Raw genomic sequence first — 14,977 nt, 5'->3', positions numbered from 1 at the left:
TGCGGGTGGCAATGTGTTGGCCAAAGCCAAGAGAGCACTATTTTATTTCCATTTCTATATACAGATCTTTGAAAATGCAACACATTGACCAACAAGCCCGTCTGCTGGCTAACAATGGTCCCAATGATCCTTTTGGCTGTCAAAGCCGCCTAAAGGACTCTGCGCTTTCACTCATCTGTGAATCATCACATTTTGCCATCTTGTCTTCTACCAGCCTGCAAGTTTAACTTTTTTTCTCCTTTGGTTCTATTTTATTTTCCAAGGGCTCCACAGCATAGTATAATAATATAAACTATAGTATAGTAGTAGTAATATGTACTATATGTATACTATACTGTATATAAAATGTAGTGATATAATAATATAGACCATGGTATAGTAATATATACTAGAGTATAGCGATATATTATACTAAAGTAACATATTCATTTATGGTCATCTGATTCAGTAGAGATGACACCAGGTATGCCAAAATTAGTGATGGCAGAAAATCTTGTGGCATCCTGGCAATCCTGCCTTGCTTTTTTCCAGATTTCAGTTATGGCACAATCCATTCATTTTCTGCCTACCTAACTGAAACAGTCCACTCAGCCTACGCATGGCAGCGACCGTGGGCCAGACTGCTTGTCCTTAGGCATTGTTCTGCCTCCTCAGAGAATGTTATTCAATTGAGGGGGAAAATATGGAAAATGCCAGCCTGGCTCCCAGAATCCCTCAGGGTGCCTATCCTGCAAATGCTTCTCTTCACATGGTGTTCAACAATACACTGGAAAATTGTTGTTAAGGAGAGAGGTAAACTTCCTGCCTTGGATTTGAAGCAGGCTGTTCCCTTATGTCAGGAACTCCCAGTTCTGGGCACGTCCAGGGAGTCAGCAGGGGAAATTCTACGCTCTTTGGTCACGGGGATGAGTTTCACTACTTGGAAACAGTATATTTTTTTTTCAGCAGATGCTTCTTAAACAGACTTCATAGCCAGACTACTTCATAATCCTGGATACCCAAGGCCAGGTGTCAAACAAACCTCAAAGCCAGAGCTTTGAAAATGTTTGTGGAGTGTAGGTGGAAATCTACCCCAGGCATGTACACATCCAGAAACAACTGTGAGCAGAGGCAGTTGGGTTTGTCAGCGAACAGCAGCTTGCTGGTCATAAAACTCAAGGCTACAAAGCCAGAGGACTCGGAGCTCCCCATCTCTCAGGAAGTGAGGGCGGGACAATGTCAGAGATATTGTGATGTCCTTGGTCTCCGGGGAAAGCAGGTGCTTGGCTTCCTGTGACTTAGAACCTTAGGCTGTATGGGATGTGCTGGCCACCTACTGGGTCTTGTTCCATGCTCACAGCAACCCTAAGAAGAGGGCACTTCAAGGAAGCAAAAGGACAATTGAATTAAAAGATAACTGAGGCTAATACTTCCGTTATTCTTTGTATTTCTAGAAAATGAAGTGCCAGCTCCAGCCCCAGCCCCACCGCCGGAAGGTGAGTCAAAACACTGCCTCTCATGTTTGGGCTGCAGACACAGAACTTCTGTCCCAGCATGATGTGGCCTTCGGTGATGTCGTGAGCCTTACCCTAACTCCCTCTGACAAGCTGGTGGATGAGTCTCATGATTAGTTGCTATTAATGAAAATAATACATTTGTGCTTATGTAACCCTCTCATGTTAAACCAATTTGGATTTCACTTCATATCCACGAGTGGAATGATTCTTATAAAGCTCTCAAGTTATATTAAAAAAAAATTGCTGTTGTGCTCAAAAGTTCTGATTTTCCACTTGTCATGCAAAAGTTTTTCAGCCACCCAGGGACTGAAGGGTTGGTGAAAATTTTTCCCATTGAGTGAAACTCCAGCAAAGCCTAGCTCTTCCTTATGAGAGTTAGGAATGGATACCACCTCAACCCTGAAGGTCAGCAGTCCTTTCCCAACGTGAATTATGTCACCACCTTTCCCAGCGTGAACTATCAAGCAGCACCAGAAACTCTTGAGAACTTTCCAGTTTGATGGTGTTTGCCCCCCAGGGCTCAGCATCACAACCAATTGGTACTCTGTTGTCCAGCAGGTGGCATCAATGAGCTGCCAATAAAGACATGCCTGGTAGGGAGACCCAGCACCCAGCGGGACATACTGCAAGAAGCCTGTTTTTTCCACCTACATGCCCCTGAAGCAGAATGCAGGATTGGAAGAGGGACAAACCCAGTTGGGCTGCTGAACTCGGCCCTGTCAAATATCCGCCATGGTGGAGGTTACCCAAATCAAACATGTTTTCCCATGAAGATTCCCATTCACTCTTGTACATCACTCTTCTTGCTTGAAGAGGACGAGAAACTGGCGTCCCTTCAAGCATTAGCCACTCGATATACCGCATGCACACAACTCAACTTTAACCCCTAAGAAGGAGACAGAACTTTCTTCCACATCTTTGTAACAGCTAGGTGCTTACACTGTGGGCAAGTTAAAACAAGAAACTCTAGATAGAAATCATTTTGCCAAAATCAGTGTGTTTGGATTATTTTATTTTGTTGTGTGTGTGTTTTCTGTTGTTGTTGCTTTTTTTGTTTTAGCAAAATAAGAAATATAATATGGTCTGGATCTGGAGGACAATTATATAAAACACAACCACTAAATGAGTGCATTAGGCTTCAGCCCCTCACCTGAGGCAGTGTGTGCCCCAGTAATATGGTTACTTGAATTGCCGACATACTAAGAAACCAAGAGGTGGGCGATCCCCTAGGACTGGCCCGGTCTAAACTAAAGCAAGAACCGAATAAACTTCAGTCTCTGCTCATCTATCCACATGGAAATTGACACGACCAATAAGCTCATCCGCCCAGGAGTCGGTTCTTCAGGAAAGTGTTTTGAGAAAATCTAACGGATCACAGAAGTTCCTCTTTTCAGCCAAGAAATTTAGTTTTTCAGAAATGAAAAATGTGTCAAAAATGTGTGAGACAGCCTCACTGCCATCAATTCAAGCAGGGCAAGCTTGGGTTTCATTTTCCTTAAGTCTGTGAAACCACTGCAGACGTGTGACATTCTTCAGATGGTCCTCCTTGGTGTGGCTCTTCATGCACACACTGATTTGGGTTGGCCTGTAACGAGGACTCTGAGATCTTCCTGGTTATTACAAAGAACTCACCTCTTCCCTTCTTCCTGTTTGATCAGTTGCTGCCCTTGGGCCACTATGAAGTTCCCCTTCTTGTGTCTCATTTCACATTCCTTGTGCAAGACAGACCTTGCCACACTCTGCTCAAGTTGCCGTTAGTGGGTTGAGATCTGGATTCATCAGCGACCAAGACAGAGTGCAAACTCATGTGGGAAATTGTTCTTTCCTGGCGTATACCATAAGTCACATGTGTTAGCAGGTGTTCAAGTACTGAGTCTGAACATACAGAAATGCAGGTTAGATGGTTTTGCCTGATAAAACTTGTTATTGTTTTCATCCTACACATATTGCCACTACATCCAACCAACAAGATTTACATGTGACATAATTCCATCCCGTTTGGAACTGCATACATGGCACAGTTAACAATTTTAAGCCTTTCCAAAAAATATCTACAAATCCAAACCAAACCACTGCACAGGTTAAACATCTTTAGTAAGTGTGTCCCTTGTTGGGACTTCTGAAATGAAGTGACTCTTAATTCATACTCAATTCTACTGCAGCATGTTATATAAAATGTGCCTAGTCCAGCTGAGTATATTTTAATAAACATCCATATTGCATGCTTTTGTGTATGCTTTTTAAAAAAACACTAAAAAAGACGAGGTGTATTCATTGTTTTCATTGAAAGTTTTGTGTGCCTCTAAGTTATAGTTCCCAAATTAATAACTCATATACACCATGATCGGTTGGAAAGTGGAATCATTTCTGTTCTGTTCTGTTGTTTGTTTTCTCCTCTCTCCCTTCCTCTTTTTGCTCATCCAACAATAAGAGGCTTTGAGACACTTTAAAAAAATGTGCTTGTACTTTCCACACAGAACCAAAAAAAGAGAAGCAGGCGGAAACGGCTCCAGCAAAAGGTGAGTTGGGAGGAGGCAGAGTGAGGGTAAATCCAACCAAATGAGAAGGAGGAAGAGGCCAATGAGGACTGCCCAGTGGCCCCAAGGAACTGGCGTCCTCTTCTGCATCAGTGGGATGAGAGAGCTCCCTTTGCATCTTGTGGGCAGGACCTAACTGGCCTGGTGATAAATGGTGCTTTGCTCAATTTCCATTACAAGCATCGCTAAAAGGAAAACAACAGTGATCAAAACATCACATGCACTTGTCAAGATGCCAGCAAACTGACTGGCAGTTGCCAAGTTTCAAAATGCATGTGAAGCAGAGCTGTTTGATCTTCTTGGGATTGCAGCAGTTGAGAAAACAATTGTAATTATCCAGATCTTTTTCACTAAATGTTTCCATCTGATTGTGTGAACTGCTCCAATGTCACTATGTCACCGTGTTCTGAAGGCTGGTTAGCATCTCTACACAACACATTGTATTGGTGTAGACTTGTATGATTTACACAGATCAACAATCCATTTTTAAGCACATGTATTCCCCCATGTTAAAGTGAGAACTCATTTATTCTTGTATGTTTTCATTTTGTACAGAATGGTCTCGTTTTAGAAAGATGAATAGCCCTCATCATGTGACTGTGATGCTCTAACAGTCCTTATCTTTCGCGAAGAAGTCATTGCCATTACTAACCACCTGTCTCAACCTGAGGAGCATTAGTTCTCCAGGGAGGAAAATGTGAAAGTGGGTTTTTATGATTTTGCTTTGTAAGTGTTATCATTCATGTGATCATTTTTATAAGTTGCCCTTTGATTAATACAACGAATAACAATTTAAATATCGGGATGACTGTTTTCCAACTACAAAGGACATTTCTGCTTTTTCCTGAACATTTCTCAGGAGTGTATGAAGCATCTTTTTTCTTAGTATGTCAGAGTTCCTCATCTAAGTTCTAGGGTAATGTTGTCTCCTACGAACTAATAAAATCACTCTTTTTCTTTCTTTCAGTACATTGGATCACTTTTCCTCTACTAAGTTGAACTTAATGCTCTCACAAATGCATATCTAATATGAGCACATGCGCTTTGTCCTTGACCTTCGTGGTTCCCATAGACAGTAACATGAGTATTAATCCTAGCTATGTGAACCACAGTTGGAAGAACATTTGCTACAGAATGCAGACAGTGAAAACTCCTAGAACTCCTTCCACAGGAGTTACTGACTGAAGTTGTTGTAACCTTATTCTCCACAAGGCTGAAGGCATACACCTCTATTTCCAAGTTTGGAAAGGTACTTGGCTGAGGCTCAACAGATGATGCAAGCCCAGAGGGCAACCTGTCAACATTTATACAAATCCTGGGCCTGATCCTTAATCTGAAAAGTCACTGTATTATGTTCACATGCTTAAATGAAGGCACTCCTTTCTACAGGTTAAAATGAACCAGTCAACAACCATCCTGGAAAACAGAGGATCAAACAGCAAGTCCAGAGGATGAGGGCATCTGAAATTTATAGAGTTTTACTAACATGTGTAGAAGATAAACAAGCACATAACCATGTGCTCTCACTTGCCCAGGCACATACACTGTCATATAAATATACAGATTTGTCCTTCATGCTTAAGAAGCAAAGCAATTCAGGACTGACAATGACATTCCTAAACCAACAAGGTAAATAGACAGTCCTCTTCAACTAGTACTCCTTTCCATAAGGGATAAGATAATTCCCAAGAAAATACAAAGAAGATGCGGTCATTACTACTGCGTGTATTTTCTAGGTGAGAAAGAAACCCTGCAGGAGCTAAACAGAGAGGTGATCAGTTGATTGACAGGTGCCAACCTTGTCAATCTCACATTAACCAGAAGGTCCTCCCCTGCCCCTCGTTCCTTCTCCCACTTTCAGATGGTTTAAATTTTTCCCTAACCATCACCGTCAGGCTTCACCTCTCTGCACTGCTTGCCCCTCATCTTCCTGGCTCACTTTCATCTCCTTCCTTCTGATTTCTCCCGGACCTATTGCCCCTATCATTCAATCACTCTCCACTTAATCGTGTGTTTGCAATGAGTCCTTTCCCTAAGAGGCAGCAGGCACTGCCGTGTCTAAGCACTTCGTTTGTGCCCTCATTTCCATCCCTCCAGCTCCTGGCAGAGACCAACATACGGCAATGGCCTAACAAATCCTTGGAGAGTGAATGGACAGCTGAATTTACATACAGATCACAGAGGTCCTGATAGATTTCTGTTTCCATTCAACCTGTTTGTTGGGCAGGGTGAACATCTGCCTACTTTTGATCAGTGAGGGTTCAGAATGGAGCACCAGGACAGAACAGGCAGAAGCTGCCTACGCTAAGACCAACTCTGACAAGTTGCTAATAATGGGCACGCCTGGATCCGAGTGCATTTTCTAGCAGTTTTACTTGAACCTTAGCTAATTAGTTGAAGTATATTCAATGAATAGCTTCAAGGTTGTCACTATTAAGGATATTACTCATAGCCAGGCAGCCTAACACCTTTCCCAGGTTGACTGAATTGCTCGTTGACATCTTGGAAATGTTGTGAAAATTTTATGGTTAAATTTGCCAACTTCCTCATCTTGTAAAGTCACTGGGAAACAACTGGTCTCCCAGGAAGGTGTTTTATTGTCTCTTTGCTTGCATGTTTGCCTTGGGACTTGTCTGTGCAGCCCTCCTACTCCCTCAATACTGACTAATTTCTCCCAGGCAATCTCCTGGGATTGAGGCAACAGAGACAACGAGAAATCAGTAATTTTTAAAGACGCAGCAATACCATAATTTTGGATGTGCAAATCCCTTTTTGAATTATCACATTGGAAGGCAACATCCTTATAAACATAATGTTTCTCTGGCTTGGAATTCTTGCAGAAAGATTAATTCCAGGTGACAAATCACAGAGATGCTAAGTAGAAGCTGTTATCTACATTCTCGGTGGCCCCAGAGATCTGTCATGTACTCTGGCATTCAGCAACTATCCCTGAGTGAAGGCTGTGTGCCAGGCACGGATCTAGGCGCCCCATCCTATCCTGCAGGGTGCACCTGTGCTTTGCAGGGAAGAACAGCCAGCCACAGAGGAAGGCCATTTTCAGTTTTGGAAACAGATTAGAAGCACAGATCCCATGTGTAGAAAGTAATGTCAGTGATCAGTTGGGATTATCTCTCTCTCTCCTTCTTTTTGGTCTACCAGCCCTAGTAGCTTTTGTGTGAACACAGAATAGCAAGACTGATTCTGTTCCATGCCTTCACAATGGACCTTTTAGAAGCTCCGGAACTGGTTCTATGGCTGATCCCATATGTGGCAGCAGCATTAGATTTAAAGACTACTTTGAGGACTAGTATTCATTTTGATGCCTAAAATTTTCTATGTTTTAGTTTTCTTTATATTCTTATTTTATTACTTTACAGCCAGTTTTAAAAAAAATGGAAAGCCCATTTGAGAAGGTGGCTGCATTTTTTGATGTTTATTCCAGGAAAACAACTGCTTGCAGAGCAAACCATCTGTGAATATCTGCAAGGAGAATAAAAGCGTATTTTCTGTTCCCAGGCACTAACGTCACCACATAACGTACCGTGGATGAAGCCCGCACCTGCTCCGGGTCCCCCATAACTTGGCGTCAAGCGTTTCCCTTTTGGGGCTGGCAGACGAGGAAGTCAATCAGCAGTCGTTCCCGTGTTTTCTCCTAATTGCCTTTTTTTTTTTATGAGAAGAATGACTAATTTGTTGTCTTCATTTAGGTTCCTTTTTAAAACAACACTGTCTTAATGCCTTTTATTAGCTTGTTGAAACACCTTCGTGCGATTTACCTTTAGGAGAGTGCGGAGTGAGCCTCTGAAAAGTATCCTGGTTTATCTCAGGATTCTACAACAGGACTTGTTCCTAAAGAACTTTGTGGAAAATTAGCTCCACCTCACCTGTCAGTGCTAAGGCACGGCCGCGATAAAATGCGGCCTCTGTTAACAGAGCAGAGAGAGGAGTGAGGTTCCCTGAATCACTCAGTCCCCTCTGAGTCATCCTGTTGATTTTTGAAACTGTGACGTTAAGACTCTACCCCTTACGCAGACTATTTTGTTAAAACATAAGAAAACCGATTCCTGGTTGATAGTTTGGGGAGGGAATTTTTAACCCAATGAGTAACATTTTTCATGAATACTCTAAAAAGTGCTAATTTACCTGGTCTCAGACGTTTATTAAAGCTTTCAAAGGGCATAGATTGTCTGTATCCTATCTTCTGCAGTCATAAAAGTTTATATTTTAAAATTCATAATTTTAGGTTAGTTATACAGACACGTTTCCTGATTTGGAAGCAGGGGTAAAGCTTCAGCTGATGTCTCCATAAGCATCTAAAAGGCGAGCTTCGCTGTAGATATTTTAGAACAGAGGACTCATTCGGTGTGTTCGTGCATACCTTCTGGTACACATTGGAATTTACAAATGTATATATGTAAATGTTATGAAATTATACAATGTTGATCAACACCAATATAATCTGGGGGAATTACTTATCAAGGTCATAAAACAATTGCTAGTAAATCCAGTGAGACACGTTGATTCATATTACTTAAACTTGGCTTTGGCCTTGGGTACACAGAAGTGGAGTTAATCATACAATTGTCTGTGTGGAAATGAGCTCATAAAAGGCTGGCATCCCTCATGTCCAGGTGTCTGTGACACACACAATAAGGTCATTCCTCAACTTCCGTGCCCAAAGAGTCACAAACCATCTCCATCATTGATTTCATCAAGGTTGGTTTGTTTCTAGCACGAATTATTCTCCTGACTTTCAATCTGCGGAAACACTTGCATAGAATCTCAGGTTAAATTGACACTTTCACTGGGGTTAGCCTGCTGTGTCAGCCTTTTATTGGCTAGCTTCCTCTCTCTCCTCTCTCTCTCTCTCTTTTTTTTTTTTTTTTTTTTTTTGGCGGAAGTAGTCCAGTTTTCCCCTTCCGGGACCAGCCGTTCCGAGTGTTTGTGCAGTGTGTTCTCTTTCAGGTTTTTCTTTCCTCGGGTTCCCGGGCTGACGTCCTTTTCTCCCTGACTTTTCACTCCTGTTTCTTGTTTCAGAGGAAGAGGAAGCTTCCCCGCCTAGCGCCTTGCCTCCAGGTTAGGACCCTTGTGCTTTTGTTGAGGTCTCACTCCCTGCCAGTAGGGGGAAGGGATGGTAGGGTGTTGTGTTGAGCAAGTGAACCGGGCAGAGGCATCAAGTTTGCCAGCACCAATGGGCACAATATTGGTGTTTTTCATGAGAGGCATTTTAAAAAAGAGACACTCTTTTTGAAATAAATACGATTAGTAAATAAATCTTGACTGTAAATTTTGGGAGCAAAAATATCAACTGGGACCAACATTGTGGCAAAGTGGATTAAGCTACCACTTGCAATGTGGATGTTTTATATGGATACCAATTTCTGTCCCAGTCGCTTCACTTCCAATCCAGCTCTCTGTTAATGGCTTGAGAAAAGCAGTGAAAGAAGGCCCAAGTAGTTGGGCCCGTTACCCACATGGGAAACTCAGGTGAACTTCCTGGCTCCTAGCTTCCACTTGGTTTACTTCTGGCTGTTGCAGCCATTTGGTGGAGTGAGCCAGCAGCTGGAAGATTCCTCTGTCTCTCCCTCTTTATAACTCTGACTGGTAAATAAATCAACCAATGTTTTTAAATTGATACTTTTGTTTTCATCTAAATACCCTTTCTACTGATCTTTAAAGATCTTCGTATTTTAAATTTTATTATTGGTTTTATTTATTTTAAAGGCAGAGAGAGAGACATCTCCCTCAGTCACTCCCCCAAATGCTTGCAGCAGCCACCACTGGGCCAGGTTGAAGCCAGCTGCTAGGAATTCCAACCGGGTTTTCAGGCAGGTGGCAGGGATTCACATCCTTGAGCCATCACCTGCTGCCACCCACAGTGCACAGCGGCAGGAAGTGGATCGGGAAGTGGAGGCCGGACTCAAACTCAGGCAGTGTGACACGGGATGTGGGTGTCCCAGGTAACATTTTAACTGCCATGCCAAAAGTTTGCTCCTTTTTATGCTCCTTAATATGTGTAATTTCTATGACCATTTTTCTCAAATGGAGCTCTACTGATTTCCCATGTGAGCCAGCTTCTAGCTTTTCTCTTCCCATCCTCAGAGGAGTGAGGGTTTGGGGGAATCCAAGAGGATCAGAATCCTCTCTTCACTGAACTCCTCCTGCCACCTCCTCCCCGACAACATCACCCGAATCACACTTTCCTTTCAGGTTTGGGTAGTCGGGCCCTGGAAAGAAAAGACTCAGGTGAGCACAGCCCGGACAAGGCCCCCGACCACTCCTAATACCACCACTAATGACTTCACTTCGTGGAAGCTGTTTTGATTCTAATCTTGGTTTTATTCAGTTTGTAGCTTTTACAAGTGGTATTTCATCACGTTTTCTCTTACAAGAAAACTAATGTCTTGAGAAATGATTAATTTTGCATGATAATGTACATGCACACACACATATACGCACATTTAAGACTCCAGCCACATACAGTACAGGCTGACTTGTTTTATTATAAATCTCCCTTTTGATCTATCATTTATAACAAATACACAGAAAACAATGCAAGTTTGGGATGTGCTAATGTTTGATAATTGCTCACATTTTTATGAAATTTGACATTCAAATAGTTGGCAAAGTACTTCCAAATGCATCCTATCAGCTGTAGTTTTGATCGTGTGAGATCATTGATTCACTCTGTCATTCCACACATTTTGGTTGGGAGCCTGATACGGGTCTTTCATGGGCCGTAAGCACAGCAGACATAGAAGGGAACAAATAGCACAGACACTCGTCCGCATGTGCTAAGTGTGAATGGGTCCTAGTCATTGTTACTGTGGACAACAGAAACACACACAGCATCAGAGGTTAACATCAGCTTGGGTATTTAAAGATGTGTCCTCACATGACTAGAGCTTTGAACTCCACTGTGAAAGTAATGGTCTTTGTGGATAAAACACCCAGCCCCGAGCATGCCTGATACATGAAAACTAAAATAACTCAAACTGCTTTTTCCTTCTTTTCAAGGAACATTAACAGGTAAAATGTGGGTGACCCATGTCTTTTTTTTCCAGTTATGAAGTCACTGAAACTGAACTTCTGTATATTTAGCCCAGAGACCCAAGGAATTCCTAGAGTTCTTTCTCTACTGCTGGCCTTGTAATTGACTGCAGTCAAATCCCAAACAAGCACCCGCACTTAGACACTGTAAAATGAACTTCATTTTCAGGTGGCCTCTCTTCATTGCGAAAGCCTCAAAGCTTTTCTTTTTCTTTCTTCCTTTTTCTTTTTTTTTTTCTCACCTTCTTGCATTATACTCCTGGTAATCTTGCAATTGGTACGTGCAGATCATGTTCTGTTTCATCTAACAAGCCCTGATAAAGTTGTCTAATCGTAGGACAGCAAGGAATCTGAAAGCCCTTGGCCAGTCTTGACTGTCTAGCTCCTGTCAGTGTGCTCTCAACCTGACCCAGCTTGCTCATCTTTCCCACTTCTGTTCTACTAAGGTGACTTCTTAACTCAAAAATATGAAAAACCTTAGCACCAATATCCATCTACTGGGGGTACAGGCAGGGTGGGAACCAAAGGAACCGTGACTGCCAACAAAGACAAAGAAATAACGGACCTCAAGTTTCATTGTTGCTAGGAATTAGGAACTGATCCTTTGCCCAATCGTGGAAGACACATCCCAGTGAGAGTAGAGCTTTGTCCTTCTCCTGACAGCTGCTGGGGGTGGGAAGAACAATGCTGTATTCTTCTCAGTTTATTAGACAAAGACAAACGTCACCGTGGAGAACAGCGAATCCAGGTAAGTCTGCCAGAGAAGAGGCTGCCCCTGAAACAATTCTTTTCCTTTGTGTTCCTCAGAATGGTCTCTTGGTGAGGCACCTGCTGGTGAGGAACAAGACAAGCAGAATGCCAATTCTCAGCCATCCCTCCTGTTTGTTGAGAAACCTCAAACAGGAACTGTGAAAGTGGGTGAGTCCCTGGCAATCGTTCCTGTGGTTGGCTTTTGTTGAAGTGAAATCCACATAACATCAATCGTGTAAAGGTGAAAATTCAGTGGCCATCAGCACATTGACAGCATTGTGTGATGATTTCCATCTGGTTTCAAAGCATTTTGTCGACCCAAGGATCCCAAATGGTCATTATTCCACACCAGCTCCTCCCCAGAGGTCCTGACACCCACTCACCTTTCTCTCTCTGGATTTACCTGTTCCGCAGTGTTTTCAAGATCCGCACTGTTGCTTCTCAGTCCTTGTCTCATTTTGTGTGGCTCAATAATTTTCCATGGAAATGCATATTCCACAAAAGCTATGGTACCAACATAAACTTCGCTTTAGATTCCATTTTTTTCCCACCAACTTTTTTCAAGTAATCTAAGCTATCTATACTAAATCTTACATTTTATAACCTGGAAAGGCAAGTGGCAGCTATGATCTCGGTAACTTTTAGTATACAGGAAACAGTTCATCAAAACCGCCGACCATGAAAGAGACATGGAGGTGAGCTAGGGCAGGATGTGAGAGCTAAAAGATTTTTAACTAAATACATTTCTATCAGGAATTCATTATAATCAGAAGTAGTTTAGGTATTAATTTTAAATTGTGCAAATGAGCACATAGATAACCACATAACGAAATTACTTATTCCAGGTCCAGCATGCACCAGTGTTCTGAATGGAAAGATACTTTGGCTGCCCTGGCTTTCCTGTAAGACATTTAAATGCTATGGGGCAGCCAGGCTAGAGCTGTGACGTCGTGAGGATCTCATCAGTGCACACAACAGTTCAGTCTCATTTTTCATGTTCCTAGAATACCAGGATTTCCGCCTCTTCGACTCATAAGAAAGGCTAAAAAAAATTCAAGCATATATATTTTAAAATATATCCACTGATTCCCCCCCCCCCATTACTCTTTTTCTGCTCCATAAACCTCAAGAGCAAATAAGTGGAAGATCCTAAGGATCTCTAGGACACTTCTCAAACACCAGAGCCAACGCATTGTCTGATTCCAGAGATACCAACCACGGTCCACTCTGCAGTGCACTCTCAACTCCCTCCAGTGGAAAGGCAAACAAATGACCATTTCTAAACCACAAACTGAATCGCATGTGCTTTTTCTAGGTGAAAATATCACCTTTGTAGCTAAAGTCAAGGCTGAAGATCTTCTTAGGAAACCCACCGTCAAATGGTTCAAGGGGAAATGGATGGATCTGGCCAGCAAAGCTGGAAAGCATCTTCAACTAAAGGAAACCTTTGAAAGGCAAACACGGGTATGGCCCTGAACCCTGGCACCAAGGCCAGGATAATGCATCCACATTTAATTGAGCCACTTCAGCCCCAGAAAGGTCTGCGAGAGTTACTGAGTCTAGTGTCTACCCTTGCTTGTGATGGTCCTATAGTCTTCCTAGAAAGAGAACATTGTACAAACGTGGAAAGTCCTTGAAAGCCTTGCTGTTGGCAAGGTGAAACGCAGTGAATCCGGATCCATTTCTTTGCAGGTGTACACATTTGAGATGCAGATCATCAAGGCCAAAGAAAATTATGCAGGAAACTATAGATGCGAGGTCACCTACAAGGATAAGTTTGACAGCTGTTCGTTTGACCTTGAAGTGCATGGTAAGAAAGCTTTGTTGTCCAGATAAATGTGATCTTCTGGGGGTATGTGTGGGGATAGAAAAAGTTATTTAATGCCATGAGATTTGGGGAAAACTTTTCCTTTTAAACTATTTGTGACATGGTATGTTCAAAAAGCCTGCTCAATCATATTATCACGGGATAAATTAAGTGAAATTTTATTGCTAAGTATTTTTCTATGCTCTATTCCTTAAAATTCAATAGGAGATGGTGTCATTTTTTTTCTGCTATTAAATGTTATTTTTCATTGGGGTTATTTTCCCACTTAGGTTTAGGGATAGTATAACATGGTATCAGAATGTCAAAATACCCAAGTGGAATGGATAATTTCTCTTATATGATCTGATTTAAAATATGGACTTTCTCCATTCATATGTCCTGGGTACTGTTCAGGGTTAATTTAAAAGGCACAGTATAAAAGTGCACATTTAAATGGGAAAAAACACTTTTATGAGTTACAAAGGGCAGGCTAAATTGGAAGTGGCAATGGACAAGCAATTCCAAATGTTCACAGGTTCTTCCAAGAAGTATAGAATCAAACTTGAGAAAATGATCCTTTTCTCTATAACACACTATTTGTTTCATATTTGGAATAAGACGGTGCCATCCTAACCTGCATTTCTTCTGGATTAGAGTAACCAGAAGAATGAAGAATCCAGAAGTCACGCACTATCCAGCTTGAGTGTGGTATAAGGAAGGAAGGCAGGCATACATGAACAATTACAAAGAGGGGAAGGTGCTGGAAACTACAAGAAAAAATCCTTCTCTGTGTCCTTAAGAAGCACTTAAGTGGATCAGAATCACATGGCCAAGATTATGAGCAGGTGGATTTTGTCTTTTGGTTAGGATGAGCTCTTTCATCAATGTTTTACAGACATCCAAAGGAAGTTGTGAGATTCCCATTCAACACAGATGGATGGTCATTAATGCAGCTACTGCTGAGATTTCTCTGCGAATCCAGTCCTAAACTCCTAGACGATAGCCAGACATCTCTGAGAATAGCCTGCACATTTGAAAAAATGGTTGATTGATGGATTGATTTGAAAGACAGAGCATTGAGAGAGAGAAAGAGAGAGAGGAGGAGGAGGAAAAAAAAGAAGGAGGAGAAACAGAGAGACAGTAGCAGAGAGGGGAAAAAAGGGATTTCCATATGCACTGGAGCACTGGTCCACTTCCTAAAACAGCCACAACAGCCAGGGATGGAATAAGCCAGAGATAGCAACCAGGAGCTCCATGAGTGCAGAGGCACAGATACTGGGGCCAGCCTCCACTGAATCCCTGGGAGCATTAACAGGGAGCTGGGTCAGAAGTGGAGT

The 14,977-nt window shown here is 42.2% G+C and overlaps 1 protein-coding gene across 1 annotated transcript in view; it reads left to right on the top strand.

Annotated features, from left to right (window-relative positions):
- Positions 1-14,977, top strand: part of MYBPC1 (myosin binding protein C1) — a 90,002-nt gene that overhangs the window by 28,712 nt on the left and 46,313 nt on the right. The window contains exons 3-9 of the mRNA XM_058673759.1: positions 1,434-1,475; positions 3,974-4,015; positions 9,071-9,109; positions 10,244-10,279; positions 11,891-12,001; positions 13,149-13,297; positions 13,526-13,643. Coding sequence (XP_058529742.1) covers positions 1,434-1,475; positions 3,974-4,015; positions 9,071-9,109; positions 10,244-10,279; positions 11,891-12,001; positions 13,149-13,297; positions 13,526-13,643 — 537 coding nt within the window. The remainder of the gene's footprint in view (positions 1-1,433; positions 1,476-3,973; positions 4,016-9,070; positions 9,110-10,243; positions 10,280-11,890; positions 12,002-13,148; positions 13,298-13,525; positions 13,644-14,977) is intronic.

Source organism: Ochotona princeps, chromosome 15 (genome assembly GCF_030435755.1).
Source record: "Ochotona princeps isolate mOchPri1 chromosome 15, mOchPri1.hap1, whole genome shotgun sequence".
Taxonomy (NCBI): domain Eukaryota; kingdom Metazoa; phylum Chordata; class Mammalia; order Lagomorpha; family Ochotonidae; genus Ochotona; species Ochotona princeps.
This window is presented reverse-complemented; position numbering and strand designations above follow the sequence as displayed.